Raw genomic sequence first — 22,740 nt, forward strand, 5'->3', positions numbered from 1 at the left:
TTGCTGGTTTGTGGCTCCTGTGTTTGTGGTTCTGCTGTGCGATGCAGCTCTTGTGCTGAAGTTCTTAGGCAGGCTCTTCCGTCGCTGCTTTTGGAAGGTTTCAGCAGTCTGCTCCAGGCAGGCCTGCTTGAAGGTGGGTAGAGCTTGGATAGGAGGGAAGTTTCCTGTCGGGGTGAGCTGGAGACCTGCACCTCTCCTCCATGGAAGTTGAGCAGAAGAGAGGTGAGCTGAAGAGCGCCAGTTCTCTCTCTCGGAGAGTTGAGTAGAAAGAGAAAGAGGAGGGGGAACTGGGCTTATATTGTCCTGGTGACCTCATGGGTCATGTGACCCAGAGTGACCAATAGTGGTTGAAAGTTGTGTCCACGGTCAGTTTTCTCACCTCGGTGTAAAGTTGAAGCACCCTGGGAGATTGAGTTGTGGAGAATCTCCTTCGTCTCCAGAACAAAGAAACAAGTCGTCAGGCTTTGATTAAACATGTAGGCCGAACTGTAGTTCACAAATACCAGGTCCCAACAGTGTCATTGATCCTCTCTCCACCAGTCCTCCACGTTACAATCAGAAGTGCAGCAGCCTCTTACATAAAGGACACATCAAATGAACAATTCAACAAACTTTATTCTTTTAACCTTGATTAGACTGAATGAATTCAACACTCTTTCAATGGTGCCTTGAAAACCCATCAACCTTTACAATTCAATTTAAACAGCCTACCCCAAAATGATGTAGGATCAATGTCGTTAACCTGTTTGTTGGTCTTTCCAACAAAAGTTCAATAGGTTTTATAAATACTCTGTAATCGTAGAATATGTACCAGCTACATATAAAATACTTACGAAATACGTTCTTTGCAAGATCCCAAATTTGTACCTCTCTGTTTGATGAACTTCACAAGTTCTTCCTCATTACCTACATATAAGTACCGATACATGATGTATTTGTACAGCATTCGTACAAAATATGACACTGTACATTAATCTAAACTGTTATCCAAAAATTAGCATGGATGTACAGATTACTTTAGCCAATGGGATTTCGTCAGTAAGTCTTCACAATGTGATTGGTGCCTCAGAGGCCGAAGGGACAGCGTGAACAGATTAAAAAGACACAACTGTTGCATCTGGAGGACAGTCACTGAGACGCTGAATGACAGCGATGGCTCGTCTCACAACTCTTCTCTTTGCCATGTGGCTTGGTGAGTAGGCAGCAATTCTCATGTTGTAGTTTAAGCGACAAACTGTTTTAAGAAAATCAGAGAGTCACATTTTTAGCTTCGCGGAGCTGCGAGTGAATTAAAGGCTTTTGTGACTTTGTGACTGATGCCTCATCTTCGAAAAAAAAGAAACCAAGAGCTTATTCAGACGTGAAACCTAAATGTTAAATAACCATCAGACTAATGTAAAATAATGTCTTTTTAAAAGAGGTTTAGGTAAAGTGTTTCTAACAAGATACTGTGATAAGGTGGTGTTCTCTGTCTGCACACTCACAGCCACGATTCTAAATCATTATGTTGGAACTATTTCTCATTCAGGTCTGACAGTGAGCACAGTGGTTGATCTGGAGAAGACAATCATCAGAGGTCAAAGCGTGGACCAAATGAGCGTGTCTGTACCATGTCCAGCTGAAAGCCACTGATGGAAAACAACAGTCCTCCAGTGTTTTCTACCTTTCTGGGATTTAATTTGAGGTATTGGTCCCCGAAGACGATATATCAGTGGTTGAAACCTCTTGAGCCCCTCCTCTGATTGGCTGACTGCACTTTGAGTGACACGCGACCAGGCCTATCACCGGTCTTATTCTGGCGCATTCACTCTGGTAAACATAGATGAAAGTCATGTTATATTTGCAGCTATAGAAGACCAGCCACATATTCACAGTCGGTTACAACAGGATGTTTCTGAACTGTAAGTTACACCGTCCTCATGTTTGTTCAAGTTTTAGCAGGACAGTCGGCCAATGTAGGAGTAACGTCCCGAGTTACAGTACGGAGTTTCACAATGGAGTTTCACAATGGAGTTTCAATACGGAGTAACGTAGACTTTACTCCGAACTGAGCACAGCGACACGGCACATCAGAAGGAATAAAGAGTAACCTCTGGTCTCGAACAGTAACGTTCTGAGCAGGAATGTGCACGGACACATTCTCTTCCTTGCATCCCTCCACACTACAGTGTTTCTTCAGTGTTGTTTGATGTGGTTAGCCTGTGGTAGCTAACAAGCTGCTAGCTCAGCAACAAGTCTGCTTGTTGTCGCATTTGGTGTGGAGGGTGTTGGTGGTGAGCGGGGTGGTGGGTTCGGAGGCTGGACTGGTACCGGCTGGGTGGGGCTGAGAGACGAGTGCAAACCCATATGACACATTAGGGGAGGAAGTACAAAACGAGACGTTTCGATTAAATAATTCTTAGAATGAACTGAGTGAAAAGTCCGCGGAGTGACTGTTTTCATACTTTGAGGCCACCTACTGACCCCTTCAAGTCATTACGGATAGTAAAATCCCAGAAAATGTATTTTACACAATATGGGCGCTTTAAAACTCTTGAATTTAGTTGTCTTTTCAAATTGAAAATCTTTGGCCATCTTTGGCAGTGTCCTCTACCTACATGGCTCCTCTATTTTATCCTGAGATACCTGTATTCTCTCAGTTTTGTGCGTCACGTGTTGTTGTCGTTGTTATTCTAACCGATTGATTTCAAAATTGGCCTTTCTGTTGCAATAGTTCTGGTGGCAACTGTTTGTTCTCTTATTCAAAACACTTCTTCCCCTTCTCACGTCTGTTGACACGATGCGGACAAGTGTTTGAGCCGAGAGGGGTATTCAGCTGCAACATGACACTTCACCACTAGATGTCAGTAAATTCTACAAACTGAACCTTTTTAAGAAAATTTAAATCTGTAAAAATAATGTTTTACATTGTCTTGTATCTAAATTCAACAGATTGTGTCTGTTTTCATACAGTCATTCTATTGGGGACAAAATAAAACATAAACTACAAAGGGAGACACAGTAATAAACTGCTCTACTTTCACCAGTTCTGAAAATACAATGAACAATGTCACTTCCTTCTGTTCTGTCAACTGAAATAAAATGAGTAGCATTTCATCCGTGTCAGTTGTTTTTATGCTTTCAGTTTCTAGTTTGTCGTGTCAGTTTTATACTTTTATTAAAGTCCGCTCCATGTGAAGTGTTTGTGGGAGAACATCAACAACTGGGCTTTTATTACAGCATGGATCATGAACATGTGTTTTGTAATTCAGCCATATTAGAAAGACAACAATACTATTCCTTTAAGAATCCATTAAACTTTGGTGTTAATCCAGATAAAGGAGCTAATCCAGAATATATTTTACTGTCTTTAAGATTTTGAGTAAAGAGCTTAAAAAACATTTTCACCAATTTCCCAGGTAATCATTCTGTTATCGTGAGGAAAGAAATCTGGCTCGTTGTGCATATGATACCTTAAGTGTGACACGGTTAAATGGTGTGCCTTTGGGCATTCAACAAATTTGGTTATCAGAACAAATATTGAGTATTCATATTAAAAATATTAATATTAAAAAATAACTAATTGATTGAAGTTACCTCGGGGCACCACCCTTCGAAGGAAGGGAAAAGAGCCAATTTATTGATTAAGTCTCATGAAAGTACTAACTACAAATTTGGAACTCGGATCAATAATTAAATTAATAACTATAACCAAATTACCACATAGATAGTTAGCAAAGTTGAAGGATATGGAGTTCTTGACAGTGTAGAGGTTGGCAAAATTCACAATTATGCAACATTAGTGAAGACAACATTTGTTGAAGAAAAACATTTACTATGAAGATAATAAAAGTATAAAAACACAAACTACTAAAAGTGTACTTGCTAAATACAGATGTGTATGTGAGTATTCGTGTGTGTGTGTGTGTGAGAGTGAGTGTGCTTTCAAAATGGCGGCTGGCCACTATGAAGACAAAGACCCCCTGGTGTTTCCACCATGTGGCTGAGATCACATGTGTATCTTAAGTTTCGGGAGATGTGTGCATGTGTTTGTGTGTGTGTGTGTATGTGTGTGTGTGTGTGTTGGTGCTAGGTTAGAGAGAGCAGCTAGTTGAATGCAAAGAAAGAATGTGAAGAGCACAACATAACTAACATTAACTTTCAAATAACTTATAACCAAAATATCACAGCAACACAAATCAAACTTATAAACATCACACGGAATAGAATAAACAGTCTTTGCTTAGCCTAGAATAATTATTAAGCCCAGTTGTGTTACCTGTCCATGAAAAGGGAAAAAAGGTTGATTTGCTGTTTGAAATCCAGTGAAGTCGTCTTGCTGGTTTGTGGCTCCTGTGTTTGTGGCTCTGCTGTGCGATGCAGCTCTTGTGCTGAAGTTCTTAGGCAGGCTCTTCCGTCGCTGCCTTTGGAAGGTTTCAGCAGTCTGCTCCAGGCAGGCCTGCTTGAAGGTTGGTAGAGCTTGGATAGGGAGGAAGTTTCCCTGGCGGGGTGAGCTGGAGAGCTACACCTCTCCTCCATGGAAGTTGAGCATAAAGAGAGGTGAGCTGGAGAGCCACACTTCTCCTCTCGGAGAGTTGAGTAGAAAGAGAAAGAGGAGAGGGGGAACTGGGCTTATATTGGCCTGGTGACCTCATGGGTCACCAGGCCCATAGTGGTTGAAAGTTGTGTCCACGGTCAGTTTTCACACCTCGGCTTTAGAAATTGAAGCACCCTGGGAGACTGAGTTCTGGAGAATCTCCTTCGGCTCCAGAACAAAGAAACAAGTGGTCAGGCTTTGACTAAACATGTAGGCCGAACTGTAGTTCACAAATACCAGGTCCCAACAGTGTCATTGATCCTCTCTCCACCAGTCCTCCACTTTACAATCAGAAGTGCAGCAGCCTCTTACATAAAGGACACATCAAATGAACGATTCAACAAACTTTATTCTTTTGACCTTGATTAGACTGAATGAATTCAACACTCTTTCACATTTGATGTGGTTAGCCTGTGGTAGCTAACAAGCTGCTAGCTCAGCAACAAGTCTGCTTGTTGTCGCGTTTGGTGTGGTGGGTTCGGAGGCTGGGCTGGTACCGGCTGGGTGGGGCTGAGAGACGAGTGCAAACCCATATGACACATTAGGGGGAGGAAGTACGAAACGAGACGATCGATTACATAATTCTTAGAATGGACTGAGTGAAAAAGTCCGCGGAGTGACTGTTTTCATACCTTGGGGCCACCTACTGACCCCTTCAAGTCATTACAGATAGTAAAAGCCCAGAAAATGTATTTTACACAATATGGGAGCTTTAAAACTCGAAAACTTGAATCTTGTTGTCTTTTCAAATTGAAAATCTTTGGCCATCTTTGGCATTGTCCTCTACCTACATGGCTCCTCTTTTTTATCCTGAGATAACTGTATTCTCTCAGTTTTGTGCGTCACGTGTTGTTGTCGTTGTTATTCTAACCGATTGATTTCGAAATTGGCCTTTCTGTTGCAATAGTTCTGGTGGCAACTGTTTGTTCTCTTATTCAAAACACTTCTTCCCCTTCTCACGTCTGTTGACACGATGCTGACAAGTGTTTGAGCCGAGAAATCTCTGTGTCCAATCTGCAAGTAAGGATGAAGAGTAAAAAACAGAGCAAGTTCTCAGGATGGCTTTCAGAGATAACAGCTGTAAGTGTAACCAGAACGCGTCACGATTATCTCAAATCTTTCTTTTGTCTCTGGGAACACCAGCTCTTTATGAAAATGTTCCTTGTAGACTAATACATGATACACACTATAAGTATTTTTACTCTACATGCTCTATGTCAAGACATTCTCCAGAGTTCATGTCTCACAACGGCTCGACAATCATAGATATTAGTCCCCTGAACATGAACAAACACAATCTACTTAGAGGGAGTAATAAAGGACCCAATCTTGATATTTTCAGGCCAACTCGTAATTTTTCCATCCCGCACCAGAGACCCTGGTCAAAATGGTTTCGGTCACACTCCTTGTCGGAGCATTGGTATCTTGAGGCTGCAGAAAACCATGGCACGGTTGACCAATCAAAACCTGGTCTGAGGTAAATTGTAAAGCCTTCCACATTTTATATTTAGGGTGCATTAATAAGATAGCAAAACGTGTTGGTTGTCTACCGGTGCAACCTAAGCCAGGATAAGTGGATGACAATGGACGGACCGAAGGCTCAGCTTTAGTTTGAATCCGTTTCCATCACAGAAAAAACTTTAGAGATTCATAAGTAATTGAACAGATACATGTAAAGTCAAACAATTCTCACATTCAATTTTTGTCAGGGTATAATCCTCCTTATTAACACATGAGACTGTGGACCTGTGTATAGAATTGACCTGTAAAGACACTTCTCTTTCTTACTTCTGCTGTATTGGTGACTGGCTGTTTCTCTTTGGTCGTCCTTCAACTGAAATCTCTTTCTTCAATCTGCAAGTCACAATAACGGTCAAAACAGTACAAGCTGTGTTTTTTAAGATAAACTGGAAATACAATATCTGTCAAGATGCTAAATATGGATCATTTTGTATAGTAAGCAAATCAATATCAGATATCAGATTATATATGAAAAAGGTAACAGTCTCTAATCAAAGGTGGGCGCCCCACCAGCGCCGGCGACCGCTATGAGTGTGAATCTGGAAAGCTGTGTTCATTTCCAAGTCCATGCTGAAACTAGACCTCTCGTCTCAGAGACGTCCGCCGTCCTCTCCTGGTCCTCCAGGTCCTCTGACATGGCTGCTTCAGCCCTGACTGTCTCACTTGGGACAACTGTGCTCTTGGCGATCAGGAAACTCCGTAGGTGAGAAGCCTCTACTTCATACATTTCTACCGTGTGTGTGTGCTGTTATTGGAGTCCTCGCTCATAGCGGGACAATCTAGATTACTTAGCATTAGCATGCTAATTGGTGTGTTGTATATGTGTGTGTACAGGGACAGGCACTTCAGCCACAAGAGTTAAAGTTAGTCTTTAAAATAAACACAATTCCCATCTTATCCCAACGGGTCCTGACGAGGTCAGTGTTAAATCCTGGAAAAAGACCTAAAGAGGTAACAAGAGTGTAACAGTCTATTAAATATTCGATGCACATACAGTCGATGGTCTATACGTCTTCCCACTTTCCAGATATGAATCTGAAATATCTTGGGAACTACTTTGTTTCAAATAACACATGACTTTGACTGATCCTCTACATTTTTAATTATGATGTTGTATACGCTGTATCTATGGTGAAGTATGGGTCACATGAAGTATATAACACCTCCTCTGGCTCACAAGCTAACTGTCTTCTTCATACGACTCCAACCCCCCTCCTCCCCAGCCTGCATCCTCTAAAGTGTCCATCACACCTCACCATGTTAGAAGACAGCTGAGGAAACTCCTCTCAGGCAAGGCTCCGGGCCCCGATGGTGTCAGCCCCAAGGTGCTCAAAGCCTGTGCCCCCCAGCTCTGTGGAGTGCTTCACCGTGTCTTCAACATGAGCCTGAGTCTTCAGAGGGTCCCTGTGCTGTGGAAGACGTCCTGCCTCATTCCTGTGCCGGAGACGCCGTGTCCCAGTGGCTCCAAGGACTACAGGCCGGTGGCACTGACATCCCACATCATGAAGACCCTGGAGAGACTCCCGGAGCAAGCTCAGGCCCATGGTCAGGCCACACTTGGATCCCTCCAGTTCGCCTACCAGCCCCGGCTTGGAGTTGAGGACGCCATCGTCTACCTGCTGAATCGAGTCCACGACCACCTGGACAAGCCGGTCAGCACTGTGAGGGCCATGTTTTTACTTCTCCAGTGCTTTCAACACCATCAGGCCAGATCTACTGGGCGAGAAACTCCAGCGATGCAGGTTGATGACCCCGTTCTGGACAATGTCTCCCACCCTCTCCATGACGTGCTGGTCAAACACAGGAGCACGTTCACTGCAAGACTGAGACCACCAAGATGCACCACAGAGCGCCACAGAGCAGATTCATGTAAAGTCAAAGAATTCTCATATTCAATTTTGTCAGGGTGTAATCCTCCTTATTAACACATGAGACTGTGGACCTGTGTATAGAATTGACCTGTAAAGACACTTCTCTTTCTTACTTCTGCTGTATTGGTGACTGGCTGTTTCTCTTTGGTCGTCCTTCAACGGAAATCTCTTTCTTCAATCTGCAAGTCACAATAACGGTCAAAACAGTACAAGCTGTGGTTTTAAGATAAACAGGAAGTACAATATCTGTCAAGATGCTAAATATGGATCATTTTATATTGTAAGAAAATCCCTGTTAGAAGTCGTCCAGTAAATTGCCTGCTTCTTTCATTGAAACTGATGGAAAAACATTGAAATCGTTGTTGACACTGTGTCAGAAAGGCGTCGATTAAGGTAAGATTCATTTTGTGAATGTTGAAATACTGCTCATGAAATACAACAAGAACCGTTGGGGAATCAGAGCAAAGCTGTAATGAGGGAGGTCGTTTTCATGCTGTCCTTTGAGACACAAACCAACTAACTGTCAGATTGGTTGAAGAAATAAAAAATGTTGAACATTATTAACTGCTGCTGGAGATTCATCGCAATGGGACAACAACAACAGATACAGATCAACAATTAGCATAGATGAGCAGATTACTTTAGCCAATGGGGTTGCGTCAGTAAATCTTCACAATGTGATTGGTGCCTCAGAGGCCGACGGGACAGAGGAACAGATTTAAAAAGACACAATTGTTGCATCTGGAGGACAGTCACTGAGACGGTGAATGACAGCGATGGCTCGTCTCACAACTCTTCTCGTTGCCATGTGGCTTGGTGAGTAGGCAGCAATTCTCTCTGTGTTCTAGTTTCAAACTGTTTCAGTAAAGCAATGCATCACATTTCTGTCTTTTATCAAGGTGTGAAAGTGAAGGAGTTTGTGACATGACTGGGTCTGACCAAGAAATACTGCTGCTGCTTCTTTTTCTTTTTGTCAGATACTGTGATAAGGTGTTGTTCTCTGTCTCATTCAGGTGTGACAGTGAGCACAGTGGTTGATCTGGAGAAGAGAATCATCGGAGGTCAAGAGTGTGGACCAAATGAGCGTCTGTACCATGTCCAGCTGATATCCACTGATGGACAACACCAGTACCTTTGTGGCGGCTCTCTGATCAGTAACCGGTGGATTCTGACTGCAGCTCACTGCTATAAGCCAGGACGGTGAGAAAGTGAAACAACTTTTACATTAATGTCCTGATGCACCGGTCATTAATGGTTTGATGTAAAACTATGATTAATAACCAACAGTATTAGAATATGACGTGTTGACTGTGATTCAGTGATGTTTAAACTTTTACCTGTAGGACGTTCACTGCACATATAAGCGTGCATGCTGGTCCTCCTAAAAGAGTACGAATCACAGATCGACCTGTGATCTTCAACGACGGCAAGCAACACGACCTCATGTTACTGAAGCTGCCTAAAGCAGTTGTAGGTGTCAAACCTGTACGAGCTCCCGACTGTCAACATCCTCCCAAGAGGTGAGTTCTCATCCTTCCAGTGAACATGTGAAAATAAAAACTAGAATTAGTTAATTAACTACGTATAGTTTCAAAATATATTTTAATTTTTGTTTTTGTTTTTTACAGAGATGCTGTGGTTCAGGTTGCAGGTCACGGTTCCACGAAGGTTGGCCCAAATAATGAAAGAAGTGAGATTAATGTTATTTGATTATTTTTATAATCTTTTTTTCCTTTTGTTCTTGTTTTGTTAAGAAACAAATATTTAAATCAATCAGGTTTTTGTTTGCCTTCTTATTGTGTTGCTTATTTATACAAAAACACTCTCATAGGTTAAATGTAATTCATTAAAGTATCAATAAGTATAATAATCTTCCGGTGGTGAGTTCACTGGTAAAAACTTTTCTTCTCCTCAGAACCTGGTTCTTCAGACACTCTGCATTGTGCTGATATGGACGTCATCGACTGTGAGACGTTCATGAGCTTTCTGCGTCGGAAAAATCCAGAACTCTTCGCAGCCTATAAACATGAGCACTTGATCTGTGCCCATACACCTTCGGTGGATGCCACTCACGTGAGTACACATGTTCACACTTTGTTTCATTTCTTCAGCTTTAACAAGTGTCAATTGTTGGTTATAAATAGAAATAATAATTTGAGCAAAAAAGCGCAATAAATACACGTGTGTCTTTCACAGGGTGACTCTGGTGGAGGAGTGGTGTACCAGGACAAGATTTATGGTGTCATTGTACGTGGGCATCCTACAGTTGTCTCTGGTTGGTCACTTATGACTATGGACCTCTGTTATAGGCCATACGATCAGTGGATCAGAAACACCATCGCCCGACCATGAGAAAATGCAGCTTTTGGTTAATGGTGAAATGTTCAGTTTTTAACAGACATTTCACATCAAACTTTACAGTTGATGTCATTGTTCATTAAAGGTCCAGCTATAATTTGTAAAGCCCTTTATTCTTTTTACACAACCTTTAAAGGTTCAGTGTGTAAGATTTAGGTGAAAGCACCTTTCTCCAGAAATTTAATATAAAATAATCCGAGTCATGTTTTCTTTGGTATGTTTCATCTAAATTGTATGAGTTGTTGTTTTCCTCACTCTAGAATGGGCCCTTTGAATTTAAATACTTTATAGTTACTTCAGGAGCGAGTCCTTTCTACGGAGGCCACCATGTTTTTTACAGTAGCCCAGACTGGACAAACTAAACCTTTTGAGTTTTTATGACATCTGAAGCTACCACAGGTCCTCTAACGTGTTTGAAAGGGGAGGATGATGTGAGGGGTATTCAGCTGCAACATGACACTTCACCACTAGATGTCAGTAAATTCTACAAACTGAACCTTTTTAAGAAAATTTACATCTGTAAAAATAATGTTTTACATGTTCTTGTATCTAAATTCAACAGATTGTGTCTGTTTTTATACAGTCATTCTATTGGGGACAAAATAAAACATAAACTACAAAGGGACACAGTAATAATCTGCTCTACTTTCACCAGTTCTGAAAATACAATGAACAATGTCACTTCCTTCTGTTCTGTTAACTGAAATAAAATGAGTAGCATTTCATCCGTGTCAGTTGTTTTCATGCTTTCAGTTTCTAGTTTGTCGTGTCAGTTTTATACTTTTATTAAAGTCCCGCTCCATGTGAAGTGCTTGTGGGGAGAACATCAACAACTGGGCTTTTATTACAGCATGGATCATGAACATGTGTTTTGTAATTCAGCCATATTAGAAAGACAACAATACCATCCCTTTAAGAATCCATTAAATTTTGGTGATAATCCAGATAAAGGAGCTAATCCAGAATATATTTTACTGTCTTTAAGATTTTGAGTAAAGGGCTTTAAAAAAATCATTTTCACCAATTTCCCAGGTAATCATTCTGTTATCGTGAGGAAAGAAATCTGGCACATGTAGTGAAATGGTGAAATTACTCTGCAGCAGACACACAGGTTTTTATCGGCTCTGATCAGCGGCGATGGAAACGTGACACCAGGGTGAACGTGCTAATTTGGACATTCTCGTTGCAACTGTGTCGTCCAACATAAAAAATTGAAATGAAATGAAACAGCAAAGTTACATTGAAGTTCAGATACACTCGCTGCACAGACAATAGTACCCAGTGCTTCACGTGTTATCACACCTTCAGGCAAATTCAGGACACAAAGTTGTAGTTGCATATCAGTTACTGAGTGAAATATTTGCTTTTGCTATTGAACTTATCATCACAGCAAGAGGAGATATTTTACCAAGTAACTGATCAACTAACTTTTACAAAAACCTTGTGTTTAATGTCTTATCTTCAGTTGAGACACACACACACACACACACACACACACACACACACACACACACACACACACACACACACACACACACACACACACACACACACATACACGCACAACGCACACACACACACACACACACACACACACACACACACACAGTTACTAAAGATTAAACTAGAAGCCACATCATTTGCAAAGTAATGAAACGACTCAGCAGCTGGTCAGACCTAACTTGTCTTTGGTTCTTTCAACACTAAAAATGCATGTGTCTACAGTCATTCTATTGGGGACAAAATAAAACATAAACTACAAAGGGACACAGTAATAAACTGCTCTACTTTCACCAGTTCTGAAAATACAATGAACAATGTCACTTCCTTCTGTTCTGTTAACTGACATAAAATGAGTAGCATTTCATCCGTGTCAGTTGTTTTCATGCTTTCAGTTTCTAGTTTGTCGTGTCAGTTTTATACTTTTATTAAAGTCCCGCTCCATGTGAAGTGTTTGTGGGGAGAACATCAACAACTGGGCTTTTATTACAGCATGGATCATGAACATGTGTTTTGTAATTCAGCCATATTAGAAAGACAACAATACCATCCCTTTAAGAATCCATTAAATTTTGGTGATAATCCAGATAAAGGAGCTAATCCAGAATATATTTTACTGTCTTTAACATTTTGATTAAAGGGCTTTTAAAAAATCATTTTCACCAATTTCCCAGGTAATCATTCTGTTATCGTGAGGAAAGAAATCTGGCACATGTAGTGAAATGTTCAAATTACTCTGCAGCAGACACACAGGTTTTTATCGGCTCTGATCAGCGGCGATGGAAACGTGACACCAGGGTGAACGTGCTAATTTGGACATTCTCGTTGCAATTGCGTCGTCCAACATCTCACCAAGGAAAAAAATAGAAGCAATCTCCTCGATTTGCAATGAGAAAAGAGTTTTTTTCACAGGGTTTACCTGCTACCTGATAATTTTGGTGTAAAGACGTGTCATTGATCTTCTCTCAACCAGTCCCTCCTCCTTCCTTTACTCTTCTCTCTCTCCTCGTTCACTCGTCTCATTTTACGTTTTATTTCCTTCCCCCTGTCTACACCTTCCTCTGGTCTTTCTTTCTAGGGGTCCTGAGCCTTGTTGCCTTGTGACCCCTCTTAATAAATCAATGTCTACTTGGCATGCCTACTTCCTGTTCCTACTCAGATTTCTCTTGTACCAACTGCTGACGTATCAGCAGGTTAAATAATGCTGTTTTTGCTCTTATACACGTGTGTTAAAGAGAGGGAGAGAAATATATATGCACTCTTGATAAGCAGCGTGATCACCATTTACCATTAACAGCTGACGTATACATGGAAATATGACTACAGGTTATATATTAGTCCAATAAAATGTCTCGGAACACAAAGATCTTTGTGTAAAATTGAAATGAAACAGCAAAGTTACATTGAAGTTCAGATACACTCGCTGCACAGACAATAGTACCCAGTGCTTCACGTGTTATCACACCTTCAGGCAAATTCAGGACTCAAAGTTGTAGTTGCATATCAGTTACTGAGTGAAATATTTGCTTTTGCTATTGAACTTATCATCACAGCAAGAGGAGATATTTTACCAAGTAACTGATCAACTAACTTTAACAAAAACCTTGTGTTTAATGTCTTATCTTCAGTTGAGACACACACACACACACACACGCACACAGACACACACACACACACACACACACACACACACACACACACACGCACACACACACACACACACACACGCACACACACGCGCACACACACACACACAGTTACTAAAGTCATTTTGTTAATGACAAATAATGAATTTGAACGGTGAACACGTTCATATTATCTGAGGTCTCGCTAAAACGTTACAGAATGTTTTCCTTCTCCTGAGGAGAGACGCTGTCTAAATCGAATGCTTGCACCATGTCGTTGCTCAGTGCCCGTAAAATTTCCGCGATGTAGCCTAACCTAAACCGACTAACTCGACTTCGCACTACGTTACCCATGATTCATCGCACACACATGTAGTCCAAACAAGCAACGTATTCCAAGACAACAGCTCTCGGTCTCATATAAAAATGGCAAGTGAAAGCAGAGACGCAGACTCAGCGACTACATCCGATGCACCTTATTATTATTTGCGGGATTTTTACACACTGTCTGATAAAGATTCCGACAGTAAACATCTCACCTTTCTGTGCAAATTGTGTCCTCCTGCGCTGAAAAAGCAAGTCCGGACGTCAGCCTCATCCGCATCTAATTTAAAACGGCATGTGGAGCTGAAGCATCCAGCTAGCCTAAAAAGTTATCTCCAAGTAATTGAAAGTCAAAAAAAGACCAAGACCCCTGCCAACAGCCCAAATGACCCAAACCACATTGTCTGCAGCCTTCAAGGGTATGATTTCCCAGCAACAGGTAGACAAACTCGTAATTGACTACATTGTTGGAGATTTACAGCCTCTGAGTAAAGTGGAAAAGCCCTCCTTCATCAGACTAGTGAATGGTTTGCAACCAGGCAGACGTGTGCCTTCAAGAAGGCAGGTTCAGGGACTGTTCAATAAAGAATTCAGTGAGGTTATCAGTAACCTTGAAGCTGAACTTGCTGATATTGACCATGTTTGCACAACAGCAGATTGTTGGTCAGCTGTCAACAAAGGATTTATGAGCATTACCATTCATTGGCTGGACAAAAATGATATATCACAGAGAAGGTCAGCAGTCCTTGCATGCTGCCGTGTCAGAGGAGCACACACATATGATGTGCTGGCAAAAGTGTTGGCAGATGTGTATAAGGAGTTTAAAATTCAAAACAAAATTGTGTGCACTGTGACGGACAACGCTTCAAATTTTGTTAAAGCATTCAACTGTATTGGAGAGAGTGTTGCCATTACTGATGCAGCTGATGAAGCAACTGAAGATGATGCATCAGAAGAATCTGGCCCTGCTAGTGAGAGCTCAGATGAGGATGATGGGATTGAGCCTGCACCTCTCTCAGATTTAGAGGATCCTTGCCTTCCACCTCACAGAAGGTGCATGGCTCACACCTTAAATCTGGTTGCCAAAGACACAGAAAAGGTATCTGATAGACAGTACAAAACGCGAGCGAGGCCCGTCTTTTCAAAGGCATCTGCTCTATGGAACAGAGTGAAAAGTCCAAAAGCCTCCGATTTTGTTGAGGAAAAGCTTGGGATTGGCTTTGTAACACCAAATAATACACGTTGGAACTCTATGTTCCTCTCCATGCAGCGACTGTCTAAAATAGCAACTATGATTCCCCAGGCCAGTCTGTCTACGGATCCTGAATATGACAGACTCCTCCTGCACACTGTCTGTGATGAGTTTGGCCTACGTCGATTTACTCCAGAAGAAATCGACTTCATACACAAGTTTGTGAATGTGATGAGCCCCCTAGCCTCTGCCCTGAACATCCTTCAGGGGGAGAAAAACACATTCCTTGGGTTCCTGGCTCCCACTATTGTCCAGCTGAAGAATGATTTGAATGGCCTATTGGATGAGAGTTTCGAGCCTGCGGCTACGCAAGGTTTATTTGCATGTCGTCCCCTCATCCAGAACATGATACAGTCACTCTCTACAAGAGTGGAAGTCATGCTCGAAAAGAGAGAAAACATACTGGCAGCTATACTACTGCCAGCATTCAAGATGGACTGGGTGGAGGATGAGATTAAGCGAAGCAAGAATTTCAATCTGTTGACATAGCTGATGACTCTAATCAAGCCCAGTCATCTGGTGGCTCTGAGAGCAAAAGGTCATCCTTTTTCAAATTTAACTGCCCATCAAGTGTCAAAAAGTCTGAGGTGGACATCTACCTGGATGCACAGACCAATGATGACTTCACGGAGTACATAGTCTTACCAAAACTGACAAAGCTGTTTGTCAAATACAACACAGCACTCCCTTCGAGCGCTCGAGTAGAGAGGCTATTCAGCACTGGTGGCCAGATCTTTAGGCCCAGGAGAAACAGGTTGGGAGATGCCAACTTTGAAAAGCAATTGCTTTTAAATGCTAACAAAAAGCAGGAGTCTAGTCTGTGGACTAAGCAAGCTTGTGTGATTCTTTGATAAGAACATTGTTTACATGTTTGTTTACTCAGAGTTTTGAGTGTCAGTCCCATAACAGAGGGGCACCTGAGTTCTACAGGGGTGCAGTTTACAGTATAAAGAGTTCAAAAGGAGTTGTTGATGTTCGAATGCATGTCATCAGTACTTGTTACGCTGTCCAAGTAATATTTCAGGACTTTGTCTGAAAAGTTAACAACCTACCTCTCTTGAGCTGTTTGATAAAAATGGCCATCTTGATTTTCATGTTTCATTTCATTTCATTTTAATTTTAATGTTTTTTTTACAATATTACATAGCCTACATTATTTAACTGAAGCCATTTTCTAAAGGTAGGTGCAACAGACAAATAAAACAAACCCCCCAACAAACTTTTTGTCCTCTGTCCACACATTTATTTTATAAATTTAAATGATGGAATTTAAGGTCTAGCCTAATAATTGGTTTCATAGCAAGGCATAGCACTATGATTTGTTGTGCCTTTTGTTTGCAGGGTATGAATAAATAAACAGGCAAAATTAGCAATAATTAAAAAAAAATTTAAAAAACATTTCTTTTAGGAATTGATACATATGAAGTACAGTTTAAGGCAAGGGGTAGTGATGGATAAAGTTTTCTTTAAAAAACAAGTTAAGTCTTTCATTCTCACTTTCCACCTTAAAACTATGAAATGAACTGAACGATGAACTAGTTCAGAATTTAAATGGTGAACTATGAACGTGAACTATTCATGTTTACTTGTATGAACTGAACTTTGAACTAGTTCATGAGAGGTGTGAACTTGCACAACACTGGCGCACACACACACACAGTTACTAAAGATTAAACTGGAAGCCACATCATTTGCAAAGTAATGAAATGACTCAACGGCTGGTCAGACCTAACTTGTCTTTGGTTCTTTCAACACTAACAATGCATGTGTATGTATGGGGTTAGAAAAAATACAATACACCCAAAAACAAAATAAAAGCACTCTATTAGTCTGAGGAGGGAAGGGATGTAATTACAGTTTTTCTCGATTGCTTAAGCACGATTTTTTACCAGAACCAGTTACACACTGCTGTTGCTAACCTAAAACACTTTTAGCAATTCTACTTCTCGGTGGTTAGAGTACTGTAAGTGAAGTACACAGAGAAAGTGCAAATATACAATAAATTTACCAAACACTACACAAGACCAATGCTGCAGACTGATGAAATTATAATTTATTTCTCTCCATATTCCCAAATCAGTCAAAATGTCAACATGGAGAATCACAACAAAACATGTCCCAGTTTTCACCCTACTACACTAGTGTGCATAACACTGTAAGCTCAGCAAATATCAGACCAACAGAAGATTATGTTTCCAGTTCAGGTCACAATGACAGATTTCACTGTATGTCTGCTAAGATTTGGCTGAACTCTTAGTCCAGACTCCCTCAGCGTCAATCCGTGGTTCACGACATGGTCAACTAGTGCTGCGCGAATTTCATTTGATAAATTTGGTCCTCTTCTTCTTTGAGCACGTTCTCCTCCTGCTTCAGGTCTTCCTCTTCCTCTTCCTCTTCCTCTTCCTCTTCCTCTTCCTCCACCTCGGCCTCTGGCACGGCCTCCGCCTCTTCCTCTTCCTCCTTCTCCTCCTCCGTGGATTCCCCCTCTCACCCTCACTCTTCTTCTTCTTCTGACTCCTTCCATTTTGGTTGAAGACAGGTGAACTCACCTGCTGCATTTGTATAGTGCTTAAACCTGATTGGTGTGTCTACAATTTAGCAATCATGTGTTTGCGCACCTGATGGCTGTGTTGAACCAATTGGCTCATAGGGGGGGTCATTTGACAGTCAGTGCTTTGGAATTGCAATCTTGATATACTTCTGTGTTTAATGTATACAAGTGTGTTTAGTGTTTTGCAAATACTGTGTGTATTGTTTTGCAAAAAGTGTGAAGCTGACATTGTGCTTATAGTGGTGCAGATCTGGGCCCATGTTTTGCTCCTTGAGTGTAAGGTTTTGATAATTGTGTAATACTTTTGATTTTAGTGTTTATGCAATCGAACAAAACTGTAAGTGGTTTCATATTTATTTCATATTAATTAGAATCATAGAATATTGAATTATGAACTAATATGGAAACGATTACAATCAGAAGTGCAGCAGCCTCTTACATAAATGTCACATCGAATGAACGATTCAGCAAACTTTATTCTTTTAACTTGGATTAGACTGAATTAATTCAACACCTTTTCAACGGTGCCCTGAAAACACATCAATCTTTACAATTCAATTTAAACAGCCTACCTAAGATTATGTAGGATCAATGTCGTTAACCTGTTTATTGGTCTTTCCAACAAAAGTTCAGTAGGTTATATAAATACTCTGTAATCGTAGAATATGTATCAGCTACAGGGCGGCTGTGGCTGAGGGGTAGAGCGGTCGTCCTCCAACCTGAAGGTCGGCAATTCGATCCCCAGTCTTCCCCATCTGCATGCCGAAGTGTCCTTGGGCAAGATGCTGAACCCCGAATTGCCCCTCATAGAACAACAAAGTAATAATAGATGCACTGTATGAATGTGTGTGTGAATGGGTGAATGAAAAACTGTACTGTAAAGAGCTTTGAGTGGTCATCAAGACTAGAAAAGCATATATAAATACAAAACCATTTACCATTACCATTTACATATAAAATACCTACAATATATACGTTCTTTACAAGATCCAAAATTTGTACCTCTTTGTTTGATGAACTTCACAAGTTCTTCCTCTGTACCTACATATAAGTACTGATAATTACACTGTACGTTAATCTAAACTGTTATCCAAAAATTAGCATAGATGTGCAGATTACTTTAGCCAATGGGGTTGCGTAAATCTTCACAATGTGATTGGTGCCTCAGAGGCCGACGGGACAGAGGAACACATTTAAAAAGACTGTTGCATCTGGAGGACAGTCACTGAGACGCTGAATGACAGCGATGGCTCGTCTCACAACTCTTCTCGTTGCCATGTGGCTTGGTGAGTAGGCAGCAATTCTCTCTGTGTTCTAGTTTCAAACTGTTTCAGTAAAGCAATGCATCACATTTCTGTCTTTTATCAAGGTGTGAAAGTGAAGGAGTTTGTGACATGACTGGGTCTGACCAAGAAATACTGCTGCTGCTTCTTTTTCTTTTTGTCAGATACTGTGATAAGGTGTTGTTCTCTGTCTCATTCAGGTGTGACAGTGAGCACAGTGGTTGATCTGGAGAAGAGAATCATCAGAGGTCATGAGTGTGAAGCAGATGAGCGTCTGTACCATGTCCAGCTGAAATCCACTAATGGAACACACGTGTCCAAGTGTGGCGGCTCTCTGATCAGTAACCGGTGGATTCTGACTGCAGCTCACTGCTATAAGCCAGGACGGTGAGAAAGTGAAACAACTTTTACTTTAAAGCTCTGATGCACCGGTCATTAATGGTTTGATGTAAAACTATGATTAATAACCAACAGTATTAAAATATGACGTGTTGACTGTGATTCACTGATGTTTAAACTTTTACCTGTAGGAATGTCACTGCACATATAGGCGTGCATGCTGGTACTCTTCAAATAGTACGAATCACAGATCGACCTGTGATCTACATCAACAACAACCAGCAACACGACCTCATGTTACTGAAGCTGCCTGAAGCAGTAGGTATCACACCTGTACCACTTCCCGACTGTAAACATCCTCCCAACATGTGAGTTCTCATCCTTCCAGTGAACATGTGAAAATAAAAACTAGAATTAGTTAATTAACTACGTATAGTTTCAAAATATATTTTAATTTAAATTTTTGTTTTTTACAGAAGTGCTGTGGTTCAGATTGCAGGTCACGCTTCCACGAAGGTTGGCCCAAATAATGCAAAACGTGAGATTAATGTTATTTGATTATTTTTATAATCTTTTTTTCCTTGTGTTCTTGTTTTGTTAAGAGACAAATATTTAAATCAATTAGGTTTTTCTTTGTCTTCATATTGTTTTGCTTATTTCTACAAAAAACACTCATAGGTTCAATGTAATTTATTAAAGTATCAATAAGTATAATAATCTTCCAGTGGTGAGTTCACTGGTAAAAACTTTTCTTCTCCTCAGAACGTGGTTCTTCAGACACTCTGCAATGTGCTGATATGGACGTCATCGACTGTGAGACGTACATAAGTGATCTGCGTGAGAAATTTAAAAAATTTTACGAAGAGAAGAAACATGAGCACTGGATCTGTACCAGAAGACCTTTGGTGGATGCATGTTGCGTGAGTACACATCTTCTAACTTTGTTTCATTTCTTCAGCTTTAACAAGTTTCAATTGTTGGTTATAAACAGAAATAATAATTTGAGCAAAAAAGCGCAATAAATACACGTATGTCTTTCACAGGGTGACTCTGGTGGAGGAGTGGTGTACAAGGACAAGATTTATGGTGTCATTTCACATGGTGATACACATGTCGCTGTTGACCCACTTGCATCTAGCGACCTCTGTTATGAGCCATACTTGAACTGGATCAGAGCTACTATCGCCCGACCATGAGCAAATGCAGCTTCTGGTTAATGATGAAATGTTCAGTTATTGAACAGAAATCTCACATCTAAATTTACAGTTGATGTCATTGTCCATTAAATCTTTAACTATCATTTGTTAATTCATGAAATATTTCCTATACATTTGTATAAGAAATAAAATCTGTAAAATAAACAATTGTGCCTTTTCCCATATGTAAATTCTATAGATGTTCTTCTTTTACCAAAACTGAAAAGAAAATGAACAATTTGACTTTCTTTCCCCAACGTTCTGTCAACTGAAATAAAATGAGTATCAATGCATTTGTGGCTTGTTGTTTTTAAGGTTTTAGTGTCAAAGTCAAACTACACACATGAACACATTCCTGCACAATGTAAAACTTCTTTAGTCAATGTTTTGTCTTACCTTTACCACCAATGAATTGAATGACTACCCTGCGGGACTGTGAGAAATCGCCAGTGAGGAGAGAAGATGTTTTATGGATTCTCTTTACTTTTTCATGCGTTGTTTATCTATTTAAGTTCGTCTCCACGTGGAACACTTGTGGGAAGACAAAACAAATGCATCAAAATAGTTCAATCAACATCTCTGCTTTTACCATAGCATGAAGATGTGTTTTGCATTTCACCATATTGAGAAGAAGACAGTAAAATCACAGTTTTATTCCAGCCCAGGTTAAGTGCACTTTGTGCTGGTAGATAGAGTCTGCTTTTCCTCACAGAACTTTGTTGTGGGACTTAGAAAGTAATTACAAACAGAAAACACAAACCTTTAGTAAACAAGCACAACTGGGAAGTTGCAAATTTCTCACAACCTGAAAAATCTTTGCCTCACCCCCCAGTGGCCCTGAAGTACCATGATAAAACACCGAGAGGTCCCCGGTGTTTGGTTTCTGTCCCTTCTGGTGTAGAAACATGATGATGTTCTCTGCCAGTGAAAACAACATCATTCTTGGTTCCAGGTGATTTTACACACTAATGAAAACATGTGAACTTCATATTAAATCTTGCTGATAGAGCCCTGTAAACCTTTCCCACTGTACCTCTAAGTCAGTTTCACTTTCCTCCAGTTTATGGAGTGTAAGAGCAGAAACTGTTGGTAGGAATGGAAAACGTCCTTTGCATAAATGTGCACAGGTCCGCAGCCAATAGGATCGTGTTGATAAGTGTTCGTGGTTTGACCGTCAGCTGCCACTGCTGAGACAGACAGAAGGTGAATATATGCCTGAGAACAATGGCTCAACTGATGCTTCTTCTCTATCGGCTGTGGCTCAGTAGAGTATTCAAATGCTTTCTATAAATTATACTGGTCAAGCTTTGTTTTTACGATGCTGTGTTAAAGTACTCGTGTTTAAATTTTCGTGTTTAGTTTCACATTTGAATAGATTGAATCAGTTGCTGCATTTGTCTGTATGCAGTTCATCCTAAGTTTGGAAGTTTGTATCCACAAGTAGAGCTATGATACAATATTGTTATGTTCGTGCATGAAAATCTGATATTATCATCATCAATCCATCCATCCATCCATCCATCCATCCATCCATCCATCCATCTGTCTGCTTTTTACAGGCATCATATTGATTAACCGAACTACCCTAAAACAGCATTTGGTCATTGACAGGCACTTCTGTTACAGTTGTGTATGTCGCCTGTTCAGTTTAATATCGCACAAGACTCAACTGAACAGAACCTTTTTGTGATGTTGAGATTTGTGTAGCAAAGTCCAACTGATATAATTACAGTTGTATGAAACAAGACTCCTGTTATCCAAGCAAGACTGAGGGTAGAACGGTTTATTTATTCATCTCTCACGTTTAGCTTTAACAGTGATTACGTTTGTCATGCAGTTTTTATTTCTTCTTGCATTGTCTAGCATTGTTTTCAACCACATTCGACCTGACTGCACATTTCAGGAAGCCTGCTACGGTGGAACACATCATCAAGCATTGATCCTAACTGGAGCTGTCAGCCCAGCAATCAGCAAGTCAAGGATAATCTGGTTTGAAAAGGCTGCCCACCTCACTGCTGCATACCAGGAGCCTTTGAGTAACACATCACTAAGCCTCTGAGGAGGAAGAGGAATTGATTTAATGCAGGGACATGTTTCTGTGGTGAACACTTCCATCCATACCCAGTGTAGCAGTTTGTGCACAAACTGACTGTAAACCGTCTTTGAAAGACATGTTCAAATTATAAATACAGACCGTTTACCTTGGTCTGCTTCTTGTGTCCTGCAAACATTAAAGCACTGATCTATAGACGTACATCAGTTCAACTCATGCACTGCTACGGTGCTTTAAAAAAAAAGGTACAGTGCTTAAATGTTGATAAAACGTCACACAGTGCTATTCTTC

General features: G+C 40.7%; 2 protein-coding genes across 3 annotated transcripts; both read left to right on the forward strand.

Moving 5' to 3' along the window:
- Positions 1-1,106: 1,106 nt before the first annotated feature.
- On the forward strand, positions 1,107-11,049 carry LOC118101432 (thrombin-like enzyme elegaxobin-2). 2 transcript variants are annotated; one of them, XM_035147210.2, is made up of 6 exons: positions 1,107-1,192; positions 8,982-9,168; positions 9,312-9,488; positions 9,597-9,658; positions 9,884-10,041; positions 10,165-11,049. In XM_035147210.2, exons 1-6 carry the CDS (start codon positions 1,144-1,146, stop codon positions 10,318-10,320), a joined length of 789 nt encoding a protein of 262 aa, XP_035003101.2. In that variant the 5' UTR covers positions 1,107-1,143; the 3' UTR covers positions 10,321-11,049. The 2 variants fall into 2 exon arrangements, with proteins under 2 accessions (XP_035003101.2, XP_035003093.2); XM_035147202.2 differs by lacking the exon at positions 1,107-1,192 and adding an exon at positions 8,629-8,784.
- Positions 11,050-18,772: 7,723 nt separating this feature from the next.
- LOC118117772 (serine protease 1-like) lies at positions 18,773-20,396 on the forward strand. Its single transcript, XM_047342422.1, has 6 exons — positions 18,773-18,864; positions 19,062-19,248; positions 19,392-19,568; positions 19,677-19,738; positions 19,963-20,120; positions 20,244-20,396. Exons 1-6 carry the CDS (start codon positions 18,816-18,818, stop codon positions 20,394-20,396), a joined length of 786 nt encoding a protein of 261 aa, XP_047198378.1. The 5' UTR covers positions 18,773-18,815.
- The last annotated feature ends 2,344 nt before the right edge of the window (positions 20,397-22,740 follow it).

The sequence above is a fragment of the Hippoglossus stenolepis genome, chromosome 2 (genome assembly GCF_022539355.2).
Source record: "Hippoglossus stenolepis isolate QCI-W04-F060 chromosome 2, HSTE1.2, whole genome shotgun sequence".
Taxonomy (NCBI): Eukaryota; Metazoa; Chordata; class Actinopteri; order Pleuronectiformes; family Pleuronectidae; genus Hippoglossus; species Hippoglossus stenolepis.